The sequence below is a fragment of the Taudactylus pleione genome, unplaced genomic scaffold (assembly GCF_031769625.1).
Source record: "Taudactylus pleione unplaced genomic scaffold, aTauple2 ptg000250l, whole genome shotgun sequence".
In the NCBI taxonomy this organism is placed as follows: Eukaryota; Metazoa; Chordata; class Amphibia; order Anura; family Myobatrachidae; genus Taudactylus; species Taudactylus pleione.
Genome location: NW_028284652.1, coordinates 8,959,371 through 8,972,841, shown reverse-complemented (window position 1 = coordinate 8,972,841; position 13,471 = coordinate 8,959,371). Strand labels below are relative to the sequence as shown.

The following is a 13,471-nucleotide window of genomic DNA, read 5'->3' as shown; positions in this document are numbered from 1 at the left end:
AGGATATTCATGCTTGACCACAGGTGACTTAATTAGTACCTCAGTCAATTTAATTTACCCACATTTGCTCAACCATAAATATCTCTAAAACACTGAACTGTTGTGATGCCTTGAGGACGGTGTTTAGGAGCCTCTGCTCTAGCTTTATTGTGCCCAATTGCTGTGTATACTGCAGTAGGTAAAACCTCGGTGAACTAAGCTTTTTGCTGCTGATGATTTGAGTCAAGTTGCAATCTCCATAGATGTGTATGGGGATAACCATAAAGTGTGAATCATAGGATAAAGCTTGAGAAATCTATATAACCCTTTGTTAAATAGGGAGAAGTGGCGAAAGAGCCTTTTGCAGGCATTTGCGCCACCCAAATGGCTCTTCACCACGTAGAACCTTACAAGTGTCAGAAAGCTACAGGAAACAGTAGAATTGACACAAGGCAATGTAAATCGAAGCAAACGCTTGTAAGACGAGGTTTATTAAGCAATGAAAAACTTACTGAAGAGGACCAGTGGAGAAGTTACCCACGGCTACCAATCAGCTTTGAAGTAACATTTTTTAAGTACAGTCTATAAAATAATAGGTAGGAGCTGATTGGTTGCCATGTGCAACTTCACTAAGTTTTTCACTGCTTGATAAACCTGTGTGTACAGGTATATACACTAATAGCATCGACATTCAAAATGTGAAAGGGCCAGGTTGAAATAACCCGGTCGAGCGACCTGGCATTTCAACCCTGGTAATGAGCAGGGTTGAACATGGGGTTCAATCCGGCTCGCGATGCAGTGTAAACAGGTAACCCAGGTCGATGCGACCCACGGCCCGTTCACCATACCTCCCAACTGTCCTGCATTCAGCGGGACAGTCCCGTTTTTTTGGGACTGTCCCACCCACGGACCGCTGTGTCCAGCGGTGTGGGGGGGAAGTTGGGGGAAGCATACACTGCTGCTCTGCATAGCAGAGCAGCGGGTATGCAAAGCGAGAATAGATGCTGTGCGCATGCGCACAGAATCTATTCACAGTACGGGGGGAAGCCCGGGGGCAGCCCAGCATCTCGGAGATGCTGGGCACGCCTCTTACTGATGTAAATGGGGGCGTGCTGCTAGGCCACACCCCTTTCATATAGGCCACACCCCTTTTCAGGAACACGCGCACGTGGATGTCCCGATTGGAGATCTTCAATCGTTGGGAGGTATGCGTTCACAAGCATAGGAAGAGACGGCACTTGGAGAAGATCTCATCTCCAAGCGACAGCTCAGCAGTGATCAATGATCCGGCAAAAAGCCGGGTAGAGCTGCCAGTCTGAAGGGGGTCTCAGCCGGGTCGCACCCAGGATGGACCTATGAACAAAATCCCAGGTGCGATACGGCATAGCAATGTGAAAGGGGTATTACCTAACTAACGATATAACATATCATATAAGGGCTAAAACATCAGCAACAGAACAGTCATCAATTGATCAAAAAAACAATTGCTGATCCTTACGACAAAGAGATTCTACTAAAGCCTGATTACCATGGATGCAACAAGCTAGATGCAAAGATGGAACGATGCAATTAGGAGTCAAACACACAGTTTTGGGAACCAATCAATAATTGTATCAATACAGATCCCTGCATCAGACCAACAAAGAGAGAGGCACAGTGTTGGGAGAATGAGTGCAGGGAAAAAGCGGTAGAGGAGAGGTTTGGGTCCATAATACGGGCAATGGGTAGCAATAGTCTGGATAAGTAGAGGACAAAAGAGATGTACACTAATCTAATTGTATGTACACCGACACACGGAGCTGAAAGACAGATCCTTTGTTATAGAGAAGTGTGCACACTGACAGGAGGGAAGAGACGGAAAATACCCAGCAGATCGCAGAAAGAGACAGCTGCACTGGGGAATGACACCAGGAATACACGGGACAGCTGCACCACAAGATACCCGGCCGGAGAGGGAGAGACAGCCCAGAAGGGGGAGCGTCTGTTTAAGAGGCAGGGAGAGGGAGGAACTAGGAGAGACGGACAGAAACAAAGGATATAGAGACAGACAGGAAGAGAAAGAGACGGCAGCTGCTCAGAGAATATTCCACGTGGGGGACAGACAGCGGCTGCAGTGAAAACTATGGAAGAGACAGATGTCTGATAAATAGAGCGTCTCGCTGCGAGAGACCCCGGGAGAGTGCCTCTGACACCTGGAACAGGACTTCTAGTAAGGAGAACTATAGACTGATATTGCCAGAGACGGTTGCAGACACCTTCTGCTGCTCAGGGCAGTCTCGCTATCCCCGGCACCCACGTGTCTCTCCCTCCTAGTTTACACTCTCTTTATCTCAGCGACTGTCACTTATTCATTCTCAAAAGACGGTTCTTAAAAAAGAAATAAAAAAAAATGAGGGCCTGTCTCTTTGTTCTCCCAGCTGTCATTTGACCTCTCTTTCTCTCTCTCTCGCCCTAGCTGTCTCTCAGTAACTGCTGCCCCATGGCCGCACTCAGTAGCCCCGGCTCCAGTCCCCACCCCACCTCCCCGCGTGTGTACTTCCAGTCCCCAGGGGAGACAGCGGGGGAGCCAGAGAGACGACACCCGGGCAAAGTGACAGTCAAGTATGACCGCAAGGAGCTGAGGAAGAGGCTGCGGCTGGAGGAGTGGATCCTGGAGCAGCTGGTGGGGTTATATGACTGCCAGGTGAGGGCAATAAACCGACCCTTGATGGGGCAATAACTTGTGTGTCTCAGTGTAACCCCCCCCTGCTGGGCATAATCTAGACAATTAATATCTTAATTAGCATAATGGCTAATCCTCATTGTACAGTAAATTAGATTATAACTGCCCGTTTCTGTGCCAGTAGATTAACCAAATTGGGTGGGTACTGGGCAGAATTAATATCCCTCATTCCTTCTGGGTGATTTATTCACTTTAATGAAAGAAAGACGCTTAGTGCCTAGTGAGCAGATCCTGTATGATGGCAGAACAGGGCGTGTGAGCTGGCAGTCTCTCTGCTGGTGCCACACTGAGTCCCAGGAACAGCTGGGGGGCACCTGTCATGGACACATCACACAGGAAGAGATTTGGGTGGTGGTGACTGCACACTGCTAATGTTTATATGAAAACATCTACAATTAAAAAAAGTGAAGATTCTCTAATCAATACTTCCAAATTATAAAAACAGAGCATTTATTGGGAATATCATTTAAAAATGTCATGTCTTGCCACTTAAATATTTGATTTCTCAAACACAAGTCTGTCCTAATGTGCTAATTAATGTATTATGTTTTACAATGGTTAATTTGACCATACTGCTTGCAATCTAATTAGTTTCTGTGTCACTGGGCAATAGTAACTTCTTAGTAATAATAATACATTAGTTATGTAAAATATACATTCTATTCTAACTGGTAGAGAGAAGTATGTGTATAGTGAGTGTTTCCAGTAGGTGAAAACAGAAGTGTGATGTACATTTAGTAAGTGTACGGCATTGTGCCATGGTCTACCTGGCATCTGGCGGCTAACTTGAGTGGTATTTACCATAGATGTGTACAGAACTGTCACATTTCTAGCTAAGAATTGTATTTCTTCTAAGTTGTGTATAAACGTTTCCACCACTAGTGTTCATTCGTGTCTGTCTCCAGAGTGTACAGAATTCTTGTTTATGTTATGTAATAATCACTTTGGCTTTTAATATATACTATATTTCTGGTGTACATGGTTACAGGATTAGGATAGGCAATTCAGAGAATAAAGGTTCTCTGTTGGTACTACTGAAGATTTATCTATACTACCATTTTTTAAATAGTAGTAAGTAAACATGCAAGCAAAAAGGAATTGGAACCAAACAGGAGATAAGGTCAGACAGGAAATGACACCGTGCAGCACAGACCCCATAAGCTGTGGTTAGTAGGAAGAGTTCAGCTGGTAAGTGTAATTACAATAGCTGCTGCAGCGTCTACAATCACACCTGGAAGTCACAGCAAATATGTAATAATTTACTATTGGTGTTCGGGACTGAATGTTTGTGTGTGTGATGTTTAGTGCACATGGTGTTCACTGCATGCATAATACAGTGGGAACTAATGCAAGTGTCTGAATGTATACTATTATGGTATCTGAATGAACCTAAGTCAACCACCATGAAATTCCTCATGTGCGATGTAGGTGCAGCACCAGCCTCGTGGCATATTTCTGCTGCTGAGCTTTCTGTAGCAGTCACAGATGAGTAGATATGTTAGTGTATGTATATGGTGGTGACCATGTTTGTGTGTCATCAGGGCAATGCATTTAGGTGTTTCTGGATGTATAACTTCATGGAACAGCACATACGGTATTTTAATGAACAAACCGTTACACACCTTGCGTTTTCTCACCCTCAGAATGTACGTCACCCACATCACTTTGAGCCTCTTTACATTTCATACAGACAAACATCTGCAACTTCCCAAAATGTCATCAATTGTTGTAGAGGTTGAATTCCACTGTATTGTCTTTGCTTGAGCATCACAAAAGCTGTTCAGATGTAGCTTAATTCACACTGCCATATATTGTTACAGTGAATGTATGATGCAGCAGCTTTCTTATAATGGGGTTTATGCCCATAGGTGCATTGTCTTGTGATGTGCTCATCTGACTACCTGACATTGAATGGAACATAGGTGTGGAGGAAACTATACAATCTGGATTCATATTGTCTTTATATAGTGTGCTGCTGCCTTCCCCCATAGAGATCAGATATACTATCATCAATCCCTGTCTGAGGTGTATATCTTATCTCTTCTATGTCATGTGTATGGAGCATAGCTTAGATGGAGGTGCAGTATGGATGGGAGTGGGTTCATCTCTGTGCATGAGTCCTTTGTACTCACCATGTTCATTAAGATACAGGAAAGTCAGAGCACCTGTTCCATTCACTCCTCAAAACTGGGTACACACAGACCAGATGAAGAGTTAGAACCACTTGTAACAGAAGAGTATAATGTTTATGATTGTACCGATTATTTCAGTCTTGTGTGTTTGTGTGAGCAAGATTAAAATAGGTAGGTAGCCCAACATGTAGCAAGTTCAAGCATTCACAGTACAAAGTTGTGATGTAAAGTTCCTGTCAATCTGGAGCAGGCAGACTGGTGTTCTCTGCATGTTATGACACAAAATTCCTGCATCCAACTTAATCTTCAGTTCCTGCTCCGACTTTTGTGTCATCAGATATGAACAAGGTAGGGATAGTCAACTTGCAGCCAATAAGGCCATTGTCATGCTCACAGCAGTACAAATTGTTTCAGAAAACTTTGCAGATCTTGTCAGAAGCAGTGACCTGTCTACTCGTGCAATTGTCACCACCATCCTTGTATACTTCTCCAATTGCATATCCTGAGTGAGAACAGAGGCAGCGTCTTCAGAGCCTGTTGTGTTGTGACTGAGAACCCCGTGCTTCAAACCATCTCCACAAAAAACATTACGCTCTTACGAATGAGACTTTTTTTTTTTTTTTTTTTTTGTAGCTGAAAAAGGGTGACATTTAAGCTCTTCAGTATGACACAACACTAAGGAGACTGGTCAAATGAGAAGACCTACAGGGGGTGATTCAGATGTTTTGTGGGCGGCGTTAATTAATGGGCACCCAGTGTTGCCAATCGATTGTTCTGGGCGCCCATTAATTATTGCGGTCATCGCGCACAATTAGACCGGGTTTTAGTCATGTAGTACTGCTAAACCAGTCTAAAGTCCTGGTTGGGGCCCTAACCATGGATTTATCACACATTGTTGCTCGCACCCTTCTATTGTGCCCAAAAGGAGCAACAATTGGATTGCTTCATCGGGCACCCAAAACAAATAGCCGCCCCAAAACACAATTGAAACTCCCCCAGTTAAAAAGTGGTGGCAGGATGGTGCCTAACTAATATTAGACTCCAGTCAAATGAATACACAAGACAGTGGTGTCAATTGCACCTTTATGTAAAACCATAGTTCCACATCACACACTACAACGTTTGCATGTCAGTCAGATAATCACTCCAAGGCAGTTTTCTTTCGGCACGACTTCTAGTACAAAACAGATTTAAGCCTTTTTTTTTTTTTTATTCGGGTGCCACAAGGGTTCAGTAACACAATGGAGGCATCTATTTTGGCTGCAATAATATTATTGAGAATCATTTGTATGGGGATAATTAAAATTTTTTGGGGGCAATTAATGGGCAGCCTACTGAGCAATTCAATTGTTTTGGGAGCCAATTGTTGCACCCAAAAGTACCGGTTTTAACCACTTAAGGGCCGTATTCAATTAGTTTCGCACCCGCAATACTTTTTCGCATGCCGTACTTTTCGCCGACTTCGCTTGTTTTAACCGCGGAAACTTATTGTGCGCGCCCTCGCTATTCGCTGTATTCTATTCCAAAGGACGCGAAAACGCATCCTGGTGAAACTCTTAACAAGCGAAAAGTGTTGGCAGAATTGCGGAAATAAGCCTGACACTCCCCAAAAGATGAACTAACATTGGGGATCAATGTAGATGTACTGAAGCTATTTGGGGTACATAAGTGCTGTCAATTTCTCCCAAATAGCGGCTTAGCACAAGTGGTGAAGAATAGCATTAAGCAGGTTTTTTTGGGTGAAAATAAGTATTCCTGGCAAATTTGGGGTACTTGAAAATGGGTGCTAGCATAGTTAAAAATCGCTCAAGTCAAGTTTTAAGTGCTGCAAAAAACGCACCTTAAACACCTGCAATAAAAAAAAACACCTCACCCATACTATCAGACCCCCCAAAAGCCTATTTCGTTAGATTTTGCGTTTGTACCCCCACTTTGCACTTTTTTGCCCCCATTTTAAAAGTGCTTTTTTTGGGTGTTCCCCCTTTTCTTTTCTTTTTTTTTTTTTTTATTTAAATGCAGTTATCCTTTTGCAGGTCTGTCCAAAGGGTGCAGAGTAGTTTCCGCACCTTTGCACCCCAAAACCACAATTCAGCACTTTTTTCCACCGGCTATTCAGAGGCAAAACTTTTTCGCTGGGTACATTGTATTGACTTTCCGCACCGGCTAAAAGACGTAAGCATTGAATACGGTGGCAACTTTCCGCCTGCCAAAATGACGTCACTCGCGATACTTTACGGCGGATTCAGACTTTTCGCCTGGAATTGAATACAGGCCTAAAGCGGCTAAACCCATGTAAAGTCCTGGCTAGGGCACCCAAAGCACGGGCTTTTCGCACATGTATGCTCACCACCTCAGGAGGGTGCAAGCAGAATTGTCAGTGCCAGTAGCTCTTGTGCCCGTATGGAGCAATTATTGATTACTCTGTCAGGTGCCCATTAGTTAAGCCGTTCTAATAAACAATTGATTTTCCCCCTATTAATTCACATGGAACCAGTGTCTCATGAATGTCAGGCCTCATGAATATTAATCAGTGTCAAATTATGTCAGTATTTCCTAATGAGTTGAAAACATGCAGAATGGAAGCTACCATGTGTGTGAAGGTGACTGGATGTAACTTATCTACCTGAAGTAAAGCAATCTCTTCACACGTCACCTGTTACATTTACATGTGTAACAAGTTATAACCACATTTTGTTCTGCATTCACTTTTTCACAAGTCTGTATGTGGTCTGTCATCTACTGCACATCTATAAATATACATTCTAATTAACGAGATTGTTAACATCTCATGTACTGGCAGGAACATGTTCATCGTGTTTCTCAGAAACATTGGTATCCTGTAAGGCTTCGCTGGGTCTTCATTGCTGGCAATAGGGACCATACTGCTAACACCATCTATAAATTGAGTAAATGGAACAGTGACAAACAGCGAGTACTAAAAGGGCTGTCTCGTTCCTAAATGGAGCCCATTGACTGTGAATGATCACAGAAGATTAGTTTCACGACAGCTTCAGCCCACAGAAATAATTTGTTTATATTCAGCTTAAGGCGTCATACCAAGAAGAACATGACCGATTTTAGTAGCACTACAACTAATTTTCTCAAGAATAGCCTGTGTACCTGATTGTACATTGCAATTAGACTCTTATTTAAACTGTTCAAAGAAGAGTATTCAAAACTGCATAGAGTACTGCACAGGTACACTATAAAGGTGTGTGTGTGTGTGTGTGTGTGTGTATATATATATATATATATATATATATATATATATATATATATATATATATATATATATATATATATATATATATATATTAGTCTATTTTATCAATAAATATTTGCGGCTTATTCCCCGAAGACACCAGTTTTCTGGTGGGGTAACCGCAAATATTTAGTATCTTAACGTATGACAGGGACCGCTGCTGATATTTTCGATACTTACTGTGATCCCTCCATACCTGCTGGCACCGAAACCCACGTAGGTTTCTATGGGTATGCAATGCTGCTATATTTACCAACTTCCAGATTGCGATGCACTCTGGAGACTGGCTACCACCATCTGAAGATGGCGGTAGCCTATGGGCTGCACATTGCAAAAACTACCGGAAGAGGGTTCCATAGGAACTCTCCCCTCAGCAATGGCCTTGTCGCATGCGTGGTTAGTAGACCACGCAAGTGCTGGAGTCCTGGCAGAGGTGGGAAGAGACCACTAACTCAGTCACTTCGCTCCCTGCACATCACAGGGACGGGCTTCTTTCGGAGCCCCTGTCCCTGCGGGTGCATTTTGTTAAATACCAGCACTATGAACGCATCCTGCAATGCAATGATGGGCGCTAATATCACGCCCAGGTCATATTGCAAATTTGATCAATAATAAATGGGCGCCAGTGCTGTAGGTGCCCATTATTTTTGCTCTTGCCCTTCTGAGGTGGCAAGCAGAAATCTGCAAAAAGCCAGGCTTTTGGGTGCCCAAACTACTGTTGGGCAGCGTGCCCATTACTTTGCCTCCCCCTATTTACAACATTGGATTAACCCTTTTCTTCATTATCCAGGAAGAATTGACAGGAAAATTCCCACCATACCTTTTCTATCACACACATTAGGTTTTTCCCTAGTAGCTGTCAGTGGCTTGTGTCCTGATTCAGAGTTCTACACTTGTGCACACAGACCCAGCTGCTGTGTGTGTATATTTGCTAATGCTGCAGGAGGCGTTCAAAGGAAAAAGATGGCTCCAGCCAGCATCTCTGATATGATGCATCAACATCGCAACTATCGGTCACAGAGTTTGCTGCATCAGCCATCTGAGTAAGCTTACTCAGAATGGCCGGCTCTTGCCCCCAATCTGCAGACACTGGGCTTGGCCCTGTTTTCTGGGTACATTGGCAGTGCCAAACGGCTGTAGCATGTCAATCGTGCTGCGGCTTAGGAGGAACAGTGACTGCTGCCGTAGTCAGTGATCGGCACATGCGCAGTACAGATCATGCACAAGCGGAAATCATTAAACATAGGCGTCTTATGCAAACCATCCGAATCGGGCCCTTAGTTCATTCCTCTACTGGCTTAGTGTCCAATTATACCAATGTGTTCTGGTGCAGTACTGTGAGCCTTATAGGTAGAGCCCTAATTTGGGATATTAAACCTTGAGAACTGGGTTCCACTTTTAGATGCTGTGGGTGTCCATACAAACCATTTTGACCAACACATTAGTTACCTGGTATTTCCCCTTTAATCGGTGTCCTAACACCACAAATGTTGGCTACACAGTATAAAACAAGATAAAGATGTGTCCTCATACATCTAGCCTCAATACGCCTTGCAGCGTGTCTTGCTTGGCGTGAGTGAGCTGCTAGGTCGGGCATGGTGTTTTTTTTTTTTTTTTTTGCCAAAAATGAGTCGGTCGCAATGCTATGCTACTAGGACGCACCAGCAGACTGTGCTGATTAATTTAATATGTGACACTTGTATATCTGTGTGTACCTGAATCTGTATATGAATCACAACGGAACTTGGAATGAGAAAAGCTGCCACCGCTACATTGTAGCATTTCATATACAGAATCAGAGACCGTCACACACAGATATACAAGTGTCACATATCATATTAATCAGCACAGTCTGCTGGTGCGTCCTAATCGCATCACATTGTGACTTGGATGTATTTTTGGCAAAAAGGACGCCCGCACCAGCAAGGTCTCACGGGACCTGGCGTGCTGAGAGGAGCGGACACATCTATATAATGCCAATTTGTTCAAATGGGACAGATCTGTGTTTTGGCCCAATGACCACAAACCAGGGGCCATTTGCACTGCTTATCAGTGCTTTGTAAATAAACCCCTAATTGTATGTAGCAAAAGTCCTCAGCCAGTCAGTTGCATAATTTTGCCAGATAGTCTGATCTGACAGGACTGTGGTTTTCTAGGGAAGAACCATGATCTGGACACACAACTGTAATGTCCGCAAAGCTCTACTGCAATGAGTGGCCAGCATTAGGCTATGTTCTTGCTGCAGTTTACATAGGTTTGTAGTTTGGTTCCTTTTCTATGATGTGCAAGCTGTACAATGATCTTATACATTCCAATTTATAGATGGACCAAGAATAAACTGCAGGTTGGAGTCATGTCTGCACAATGGTCTGGTTAGACTTACAGTATGTATATATCAATAGGATGAATAATCCGTAGGCTAAACTTTTCACCGTGGATTATTATAATACACCATTTTATAGGGGATGCGGTCAATATCCCGGCACATGGAATACCGGCGCCGTCAGAATCCCGAAGCTAAGTAGCAGGGTTAGGGGGAGGGTTAGGCACGAAGGGGGGAGGGTTAGGTTTAGGGTGCGGGAACAGGGAGGTTAAGTTTAGGCACTAGGGGGGAGCTTAGGTCCTAACCTTGTCAGGATACCGAGCACCGGCATCTCATAACCAACCCCATTTATAGGTGTGTGTGTGGTGTAAAAGTGCATATATTTATTGTACTACAGCTATTATACTATAATTTTGGGGATTTTGTTGAAAGTACATTTATTATGTATAAATGTTGGGAGGTATGCCATGACTTTTTTGAAATTGTGTATATTTATGCCCAGATGGACATTAATTTCCTATTTTTAAAAATTCTTTAGGCTTTTTAATCCACAAACCACATCTAAGAGGCTGGTAATGAGGCTGTCCTCACTTTAACCTGGTTGTGTTTGGATCCTGTTGGAGTAAATAGAGGGGTTTGAGGAACGTTACAGAAACATATATGTGAAGCATAATTGCACTTCAAATTCAGTAAAGGTGCCCACACTCTAGGCTATATTTTCACAGGATCAGCCCGATTCCGACACATTGGGACGACAGATTGTGAAAAAATATGTCCTAACCGTGAGTTTCCACTCATGATTACGATACGGATGCGCGCTCCCGCTGGTCGTACATCGCATCTTCAGATCTTACCTGCTGCAGGCAAGACCTGAATATCTCAGTCACAATGCATTGGAATAGTATAGGATGCACGATAGATCGTGAGTCAATTTGGATAGTTTTTACACCAAATCGTGCCCACGACTGCCAGCGGAGAAATCGGACACGATATCGCATCGTCACCAGATCGCCTAGTGTATGGGCACCTTAAAACAAAAGTCTCTAGATGCAGACATAAGTAGCAATAGTAGTCGTAAACATCTGACAAATCTGACCGTGTGTATGCTCCATTAGTGCTACAATTGTGCCCCACCCTAAATACTGATCTGTGCTGGAGCCGTGGCCTCTTCGACAGACGTCCAACCATGTGCTGCTGTCACCACACACCTGCCATTACCAACCTTTACTCTTCAGTACTCCACAGTTCTCAGGGCTAAAACAAGTGCAGCTGTTCCAGTGCTATTAGTGAGGAATAGGTGGAGGGCCCCATAGCACTACATTGTTATCTATTGGGAAGACTTCCTTTGGGGAAGACTGTTTGCATAATATTCTCTTTATGTCCTGACAATCATCACTGTGAAATGAAAGTTCCTCCTAGATCTAATCATTTTTATATTACTATTTGCTTTACCAGTAACCTAGTTACAACTGCGATGTACACATCACGCCAGGCGTTTATAGTGTGCCCTAACAAGACCATTGTAGTCTTGCAGGAAAGGCTTTATTGTCTCTTGAAGTGGAGACACATTGGATGTCTGTGGGTGTTGCTGATTTTATACCCCCAATATATCTGTCTGTGCAGGAAGAAGAAATCCCAGAACTGGAAATTGATGTGGATGAGTTATTAGACATGGAGACTGATCAGCAGAGAGGAGAGCGAATGAAAGTGAGTATGGAAGCGGTATTTATGTGGTTCCTAGTTTATGTGAATTCTCAGCTGTCTGACATCCTTGTGCCTCTTGTCACTTCTATTTTACAGGAACTTCTTAATGACTGTTACAAACCAACAGAGGCGAGTGTCCTTCTTCCTTATTTAACAAACATATTGGTTTAATAAGTTATTGACTGTAACTGATGAATATATATTAGAGAATGATAGTAGAATATTGAATAATAGAATAAATAACAAAGTTTGTCTTCATATATATGTACCGGATTAGTAGAAACTTAGACATAATGTATAATGAGTAATAGAAAATAATTGCTAATTGCAATTCTTAATTAAACAGGCCTTTATAGCTGGGTTACTTGAGAAGATTCAGGGAATGCAGAAGCTGAGTACCCCTCAGAAAAAGTGATCCACTTGCAAGTGGGAGATGGAAGACAGCGCCTCCACATCATCCTGGTAGAAGTGCAGTATTGCAGGCTGTCAGGGTCACAGGCACCCCCTGTTCAGATGGAACATGAGTGGCTGCTAGCAGTCCACTTGGAGATGTAATGCAGGGGAACCTTTTTGTTTTTTTATATGATGTTTTTGTAGAAATCTTTTATTAATTAAATAAAAATGTAATTAAGTGTTATGTGAATATGCATCTGTATTTACTGTTTTCAGTCAGTCTTACATGATTACTATTCTATACGAAACTGGTTTACCCGTGGCTGATTTTCTTCCCCAGGACAAATCCAATCTTTTCTATGGCAGTGAACCTTTTGCTGTCTCTTGGGGCAACTGCCTGGTGATAGCACCCTAGAGAGCAGACGACACTATGGATAGTAAACATGACAAGTTTGGTACATGACACAATTGCTTAAATGCGGCGCTGGGTGTAATCACCAGGGTGGAGCCCTAGTGATTATAAGATTGAGTGAGATAACAAATATAACTGTTCTAAATCCTTAAATGGTCTATGTCACCTATATCTTTCCAAGCCTTATTTGGGGTAAAATTCATCAGTCCAGGTTGATCAGAGTTTGTTTAATTAAAAAAAGCTGGGCCAGGAAAAATAGTGTAGTCCTTTTTAACATTGGAGTGTGCAGGACACAACACAATGGGTGCTGCAATGGTCCCTCCAAGTCGTGGACTACTCACTTAGGCACCCTGGGCGGCGAGTATTGTATGTCCTGGAGAGGGTAATCCATGACCCAGCGGGAGGTGAAGACCTCTTTGAGGTGCTGGCTTGTGCACATGCCTATGCCTCTTAGGCAAATTTCAACAAGTGCCAGTTGTGAAATATGTAGTAACTCTTCCTAGGTACTTAATTCTGATGGTGGCTAGAGAAGCCCTCAAAACAT

At 43.1% G+C, this 13,471-nt stretch overlaps 1 protein-coding gene across 1 annotated transcript; it reads left to right on the top strand.

Moving 5' to 3' along the window:
• Positions 1–1,925: 1,925 nt before the first annotated feature.
• On the top strand, positions 1,926–12,759 carry PPP1R14B (protein phosphatase 1 regulatory inhibitor subunit 14B). The gene is made up of 5 exons (XM_088480152.1): positions 1,926–2,188; positions 2,435–2,662; positions 12,042–12,125; positions 12,219–12,251; positions 12,469–12,759. Exons 2-5 carry the CDS (start codon positions 2,459–2,461, stop codon positions 12,535–12,537), a joined length of 390 nt encoding a protein of 129 aa, XP_088336278.1. The 5' UTR covers positions 1,926–2,188; positions 2,435–2,458; the 3' UTR covers positions 12,538–12,759.
• The last annotated feature ends 712 nt before the right edge of the window (positions 12,760–13,471 follow it).

What these genes read in the sequence shown, in the direction of transcription:
- PPP1R14B (XM_088480152.1), top strand. Translation starts at nt 2,459, where the DNA reads ATGGCCGCACTCAGTAGCCCCGGCTCCAGTCCCCACCCCACCTCCCCG. An exon ending in AGAGAGGAGAGCGAATGAAA is followed by an intron (nt 12,126 to 12,218) that starts GTGAGTATGGAA and finishes TCTATTTTACAG; the next exon opens with GAACTTCTTAATGACTGTTA. An exon ending in ACTGTTACAAACCAACAGAG is followed by an intron (nt 12,252 to 12,468) that starts GCGAGTGTCCTT and finishes TTAATTAAACAG; the next exon opens with GCCTTTATAGCTGGGTTACT.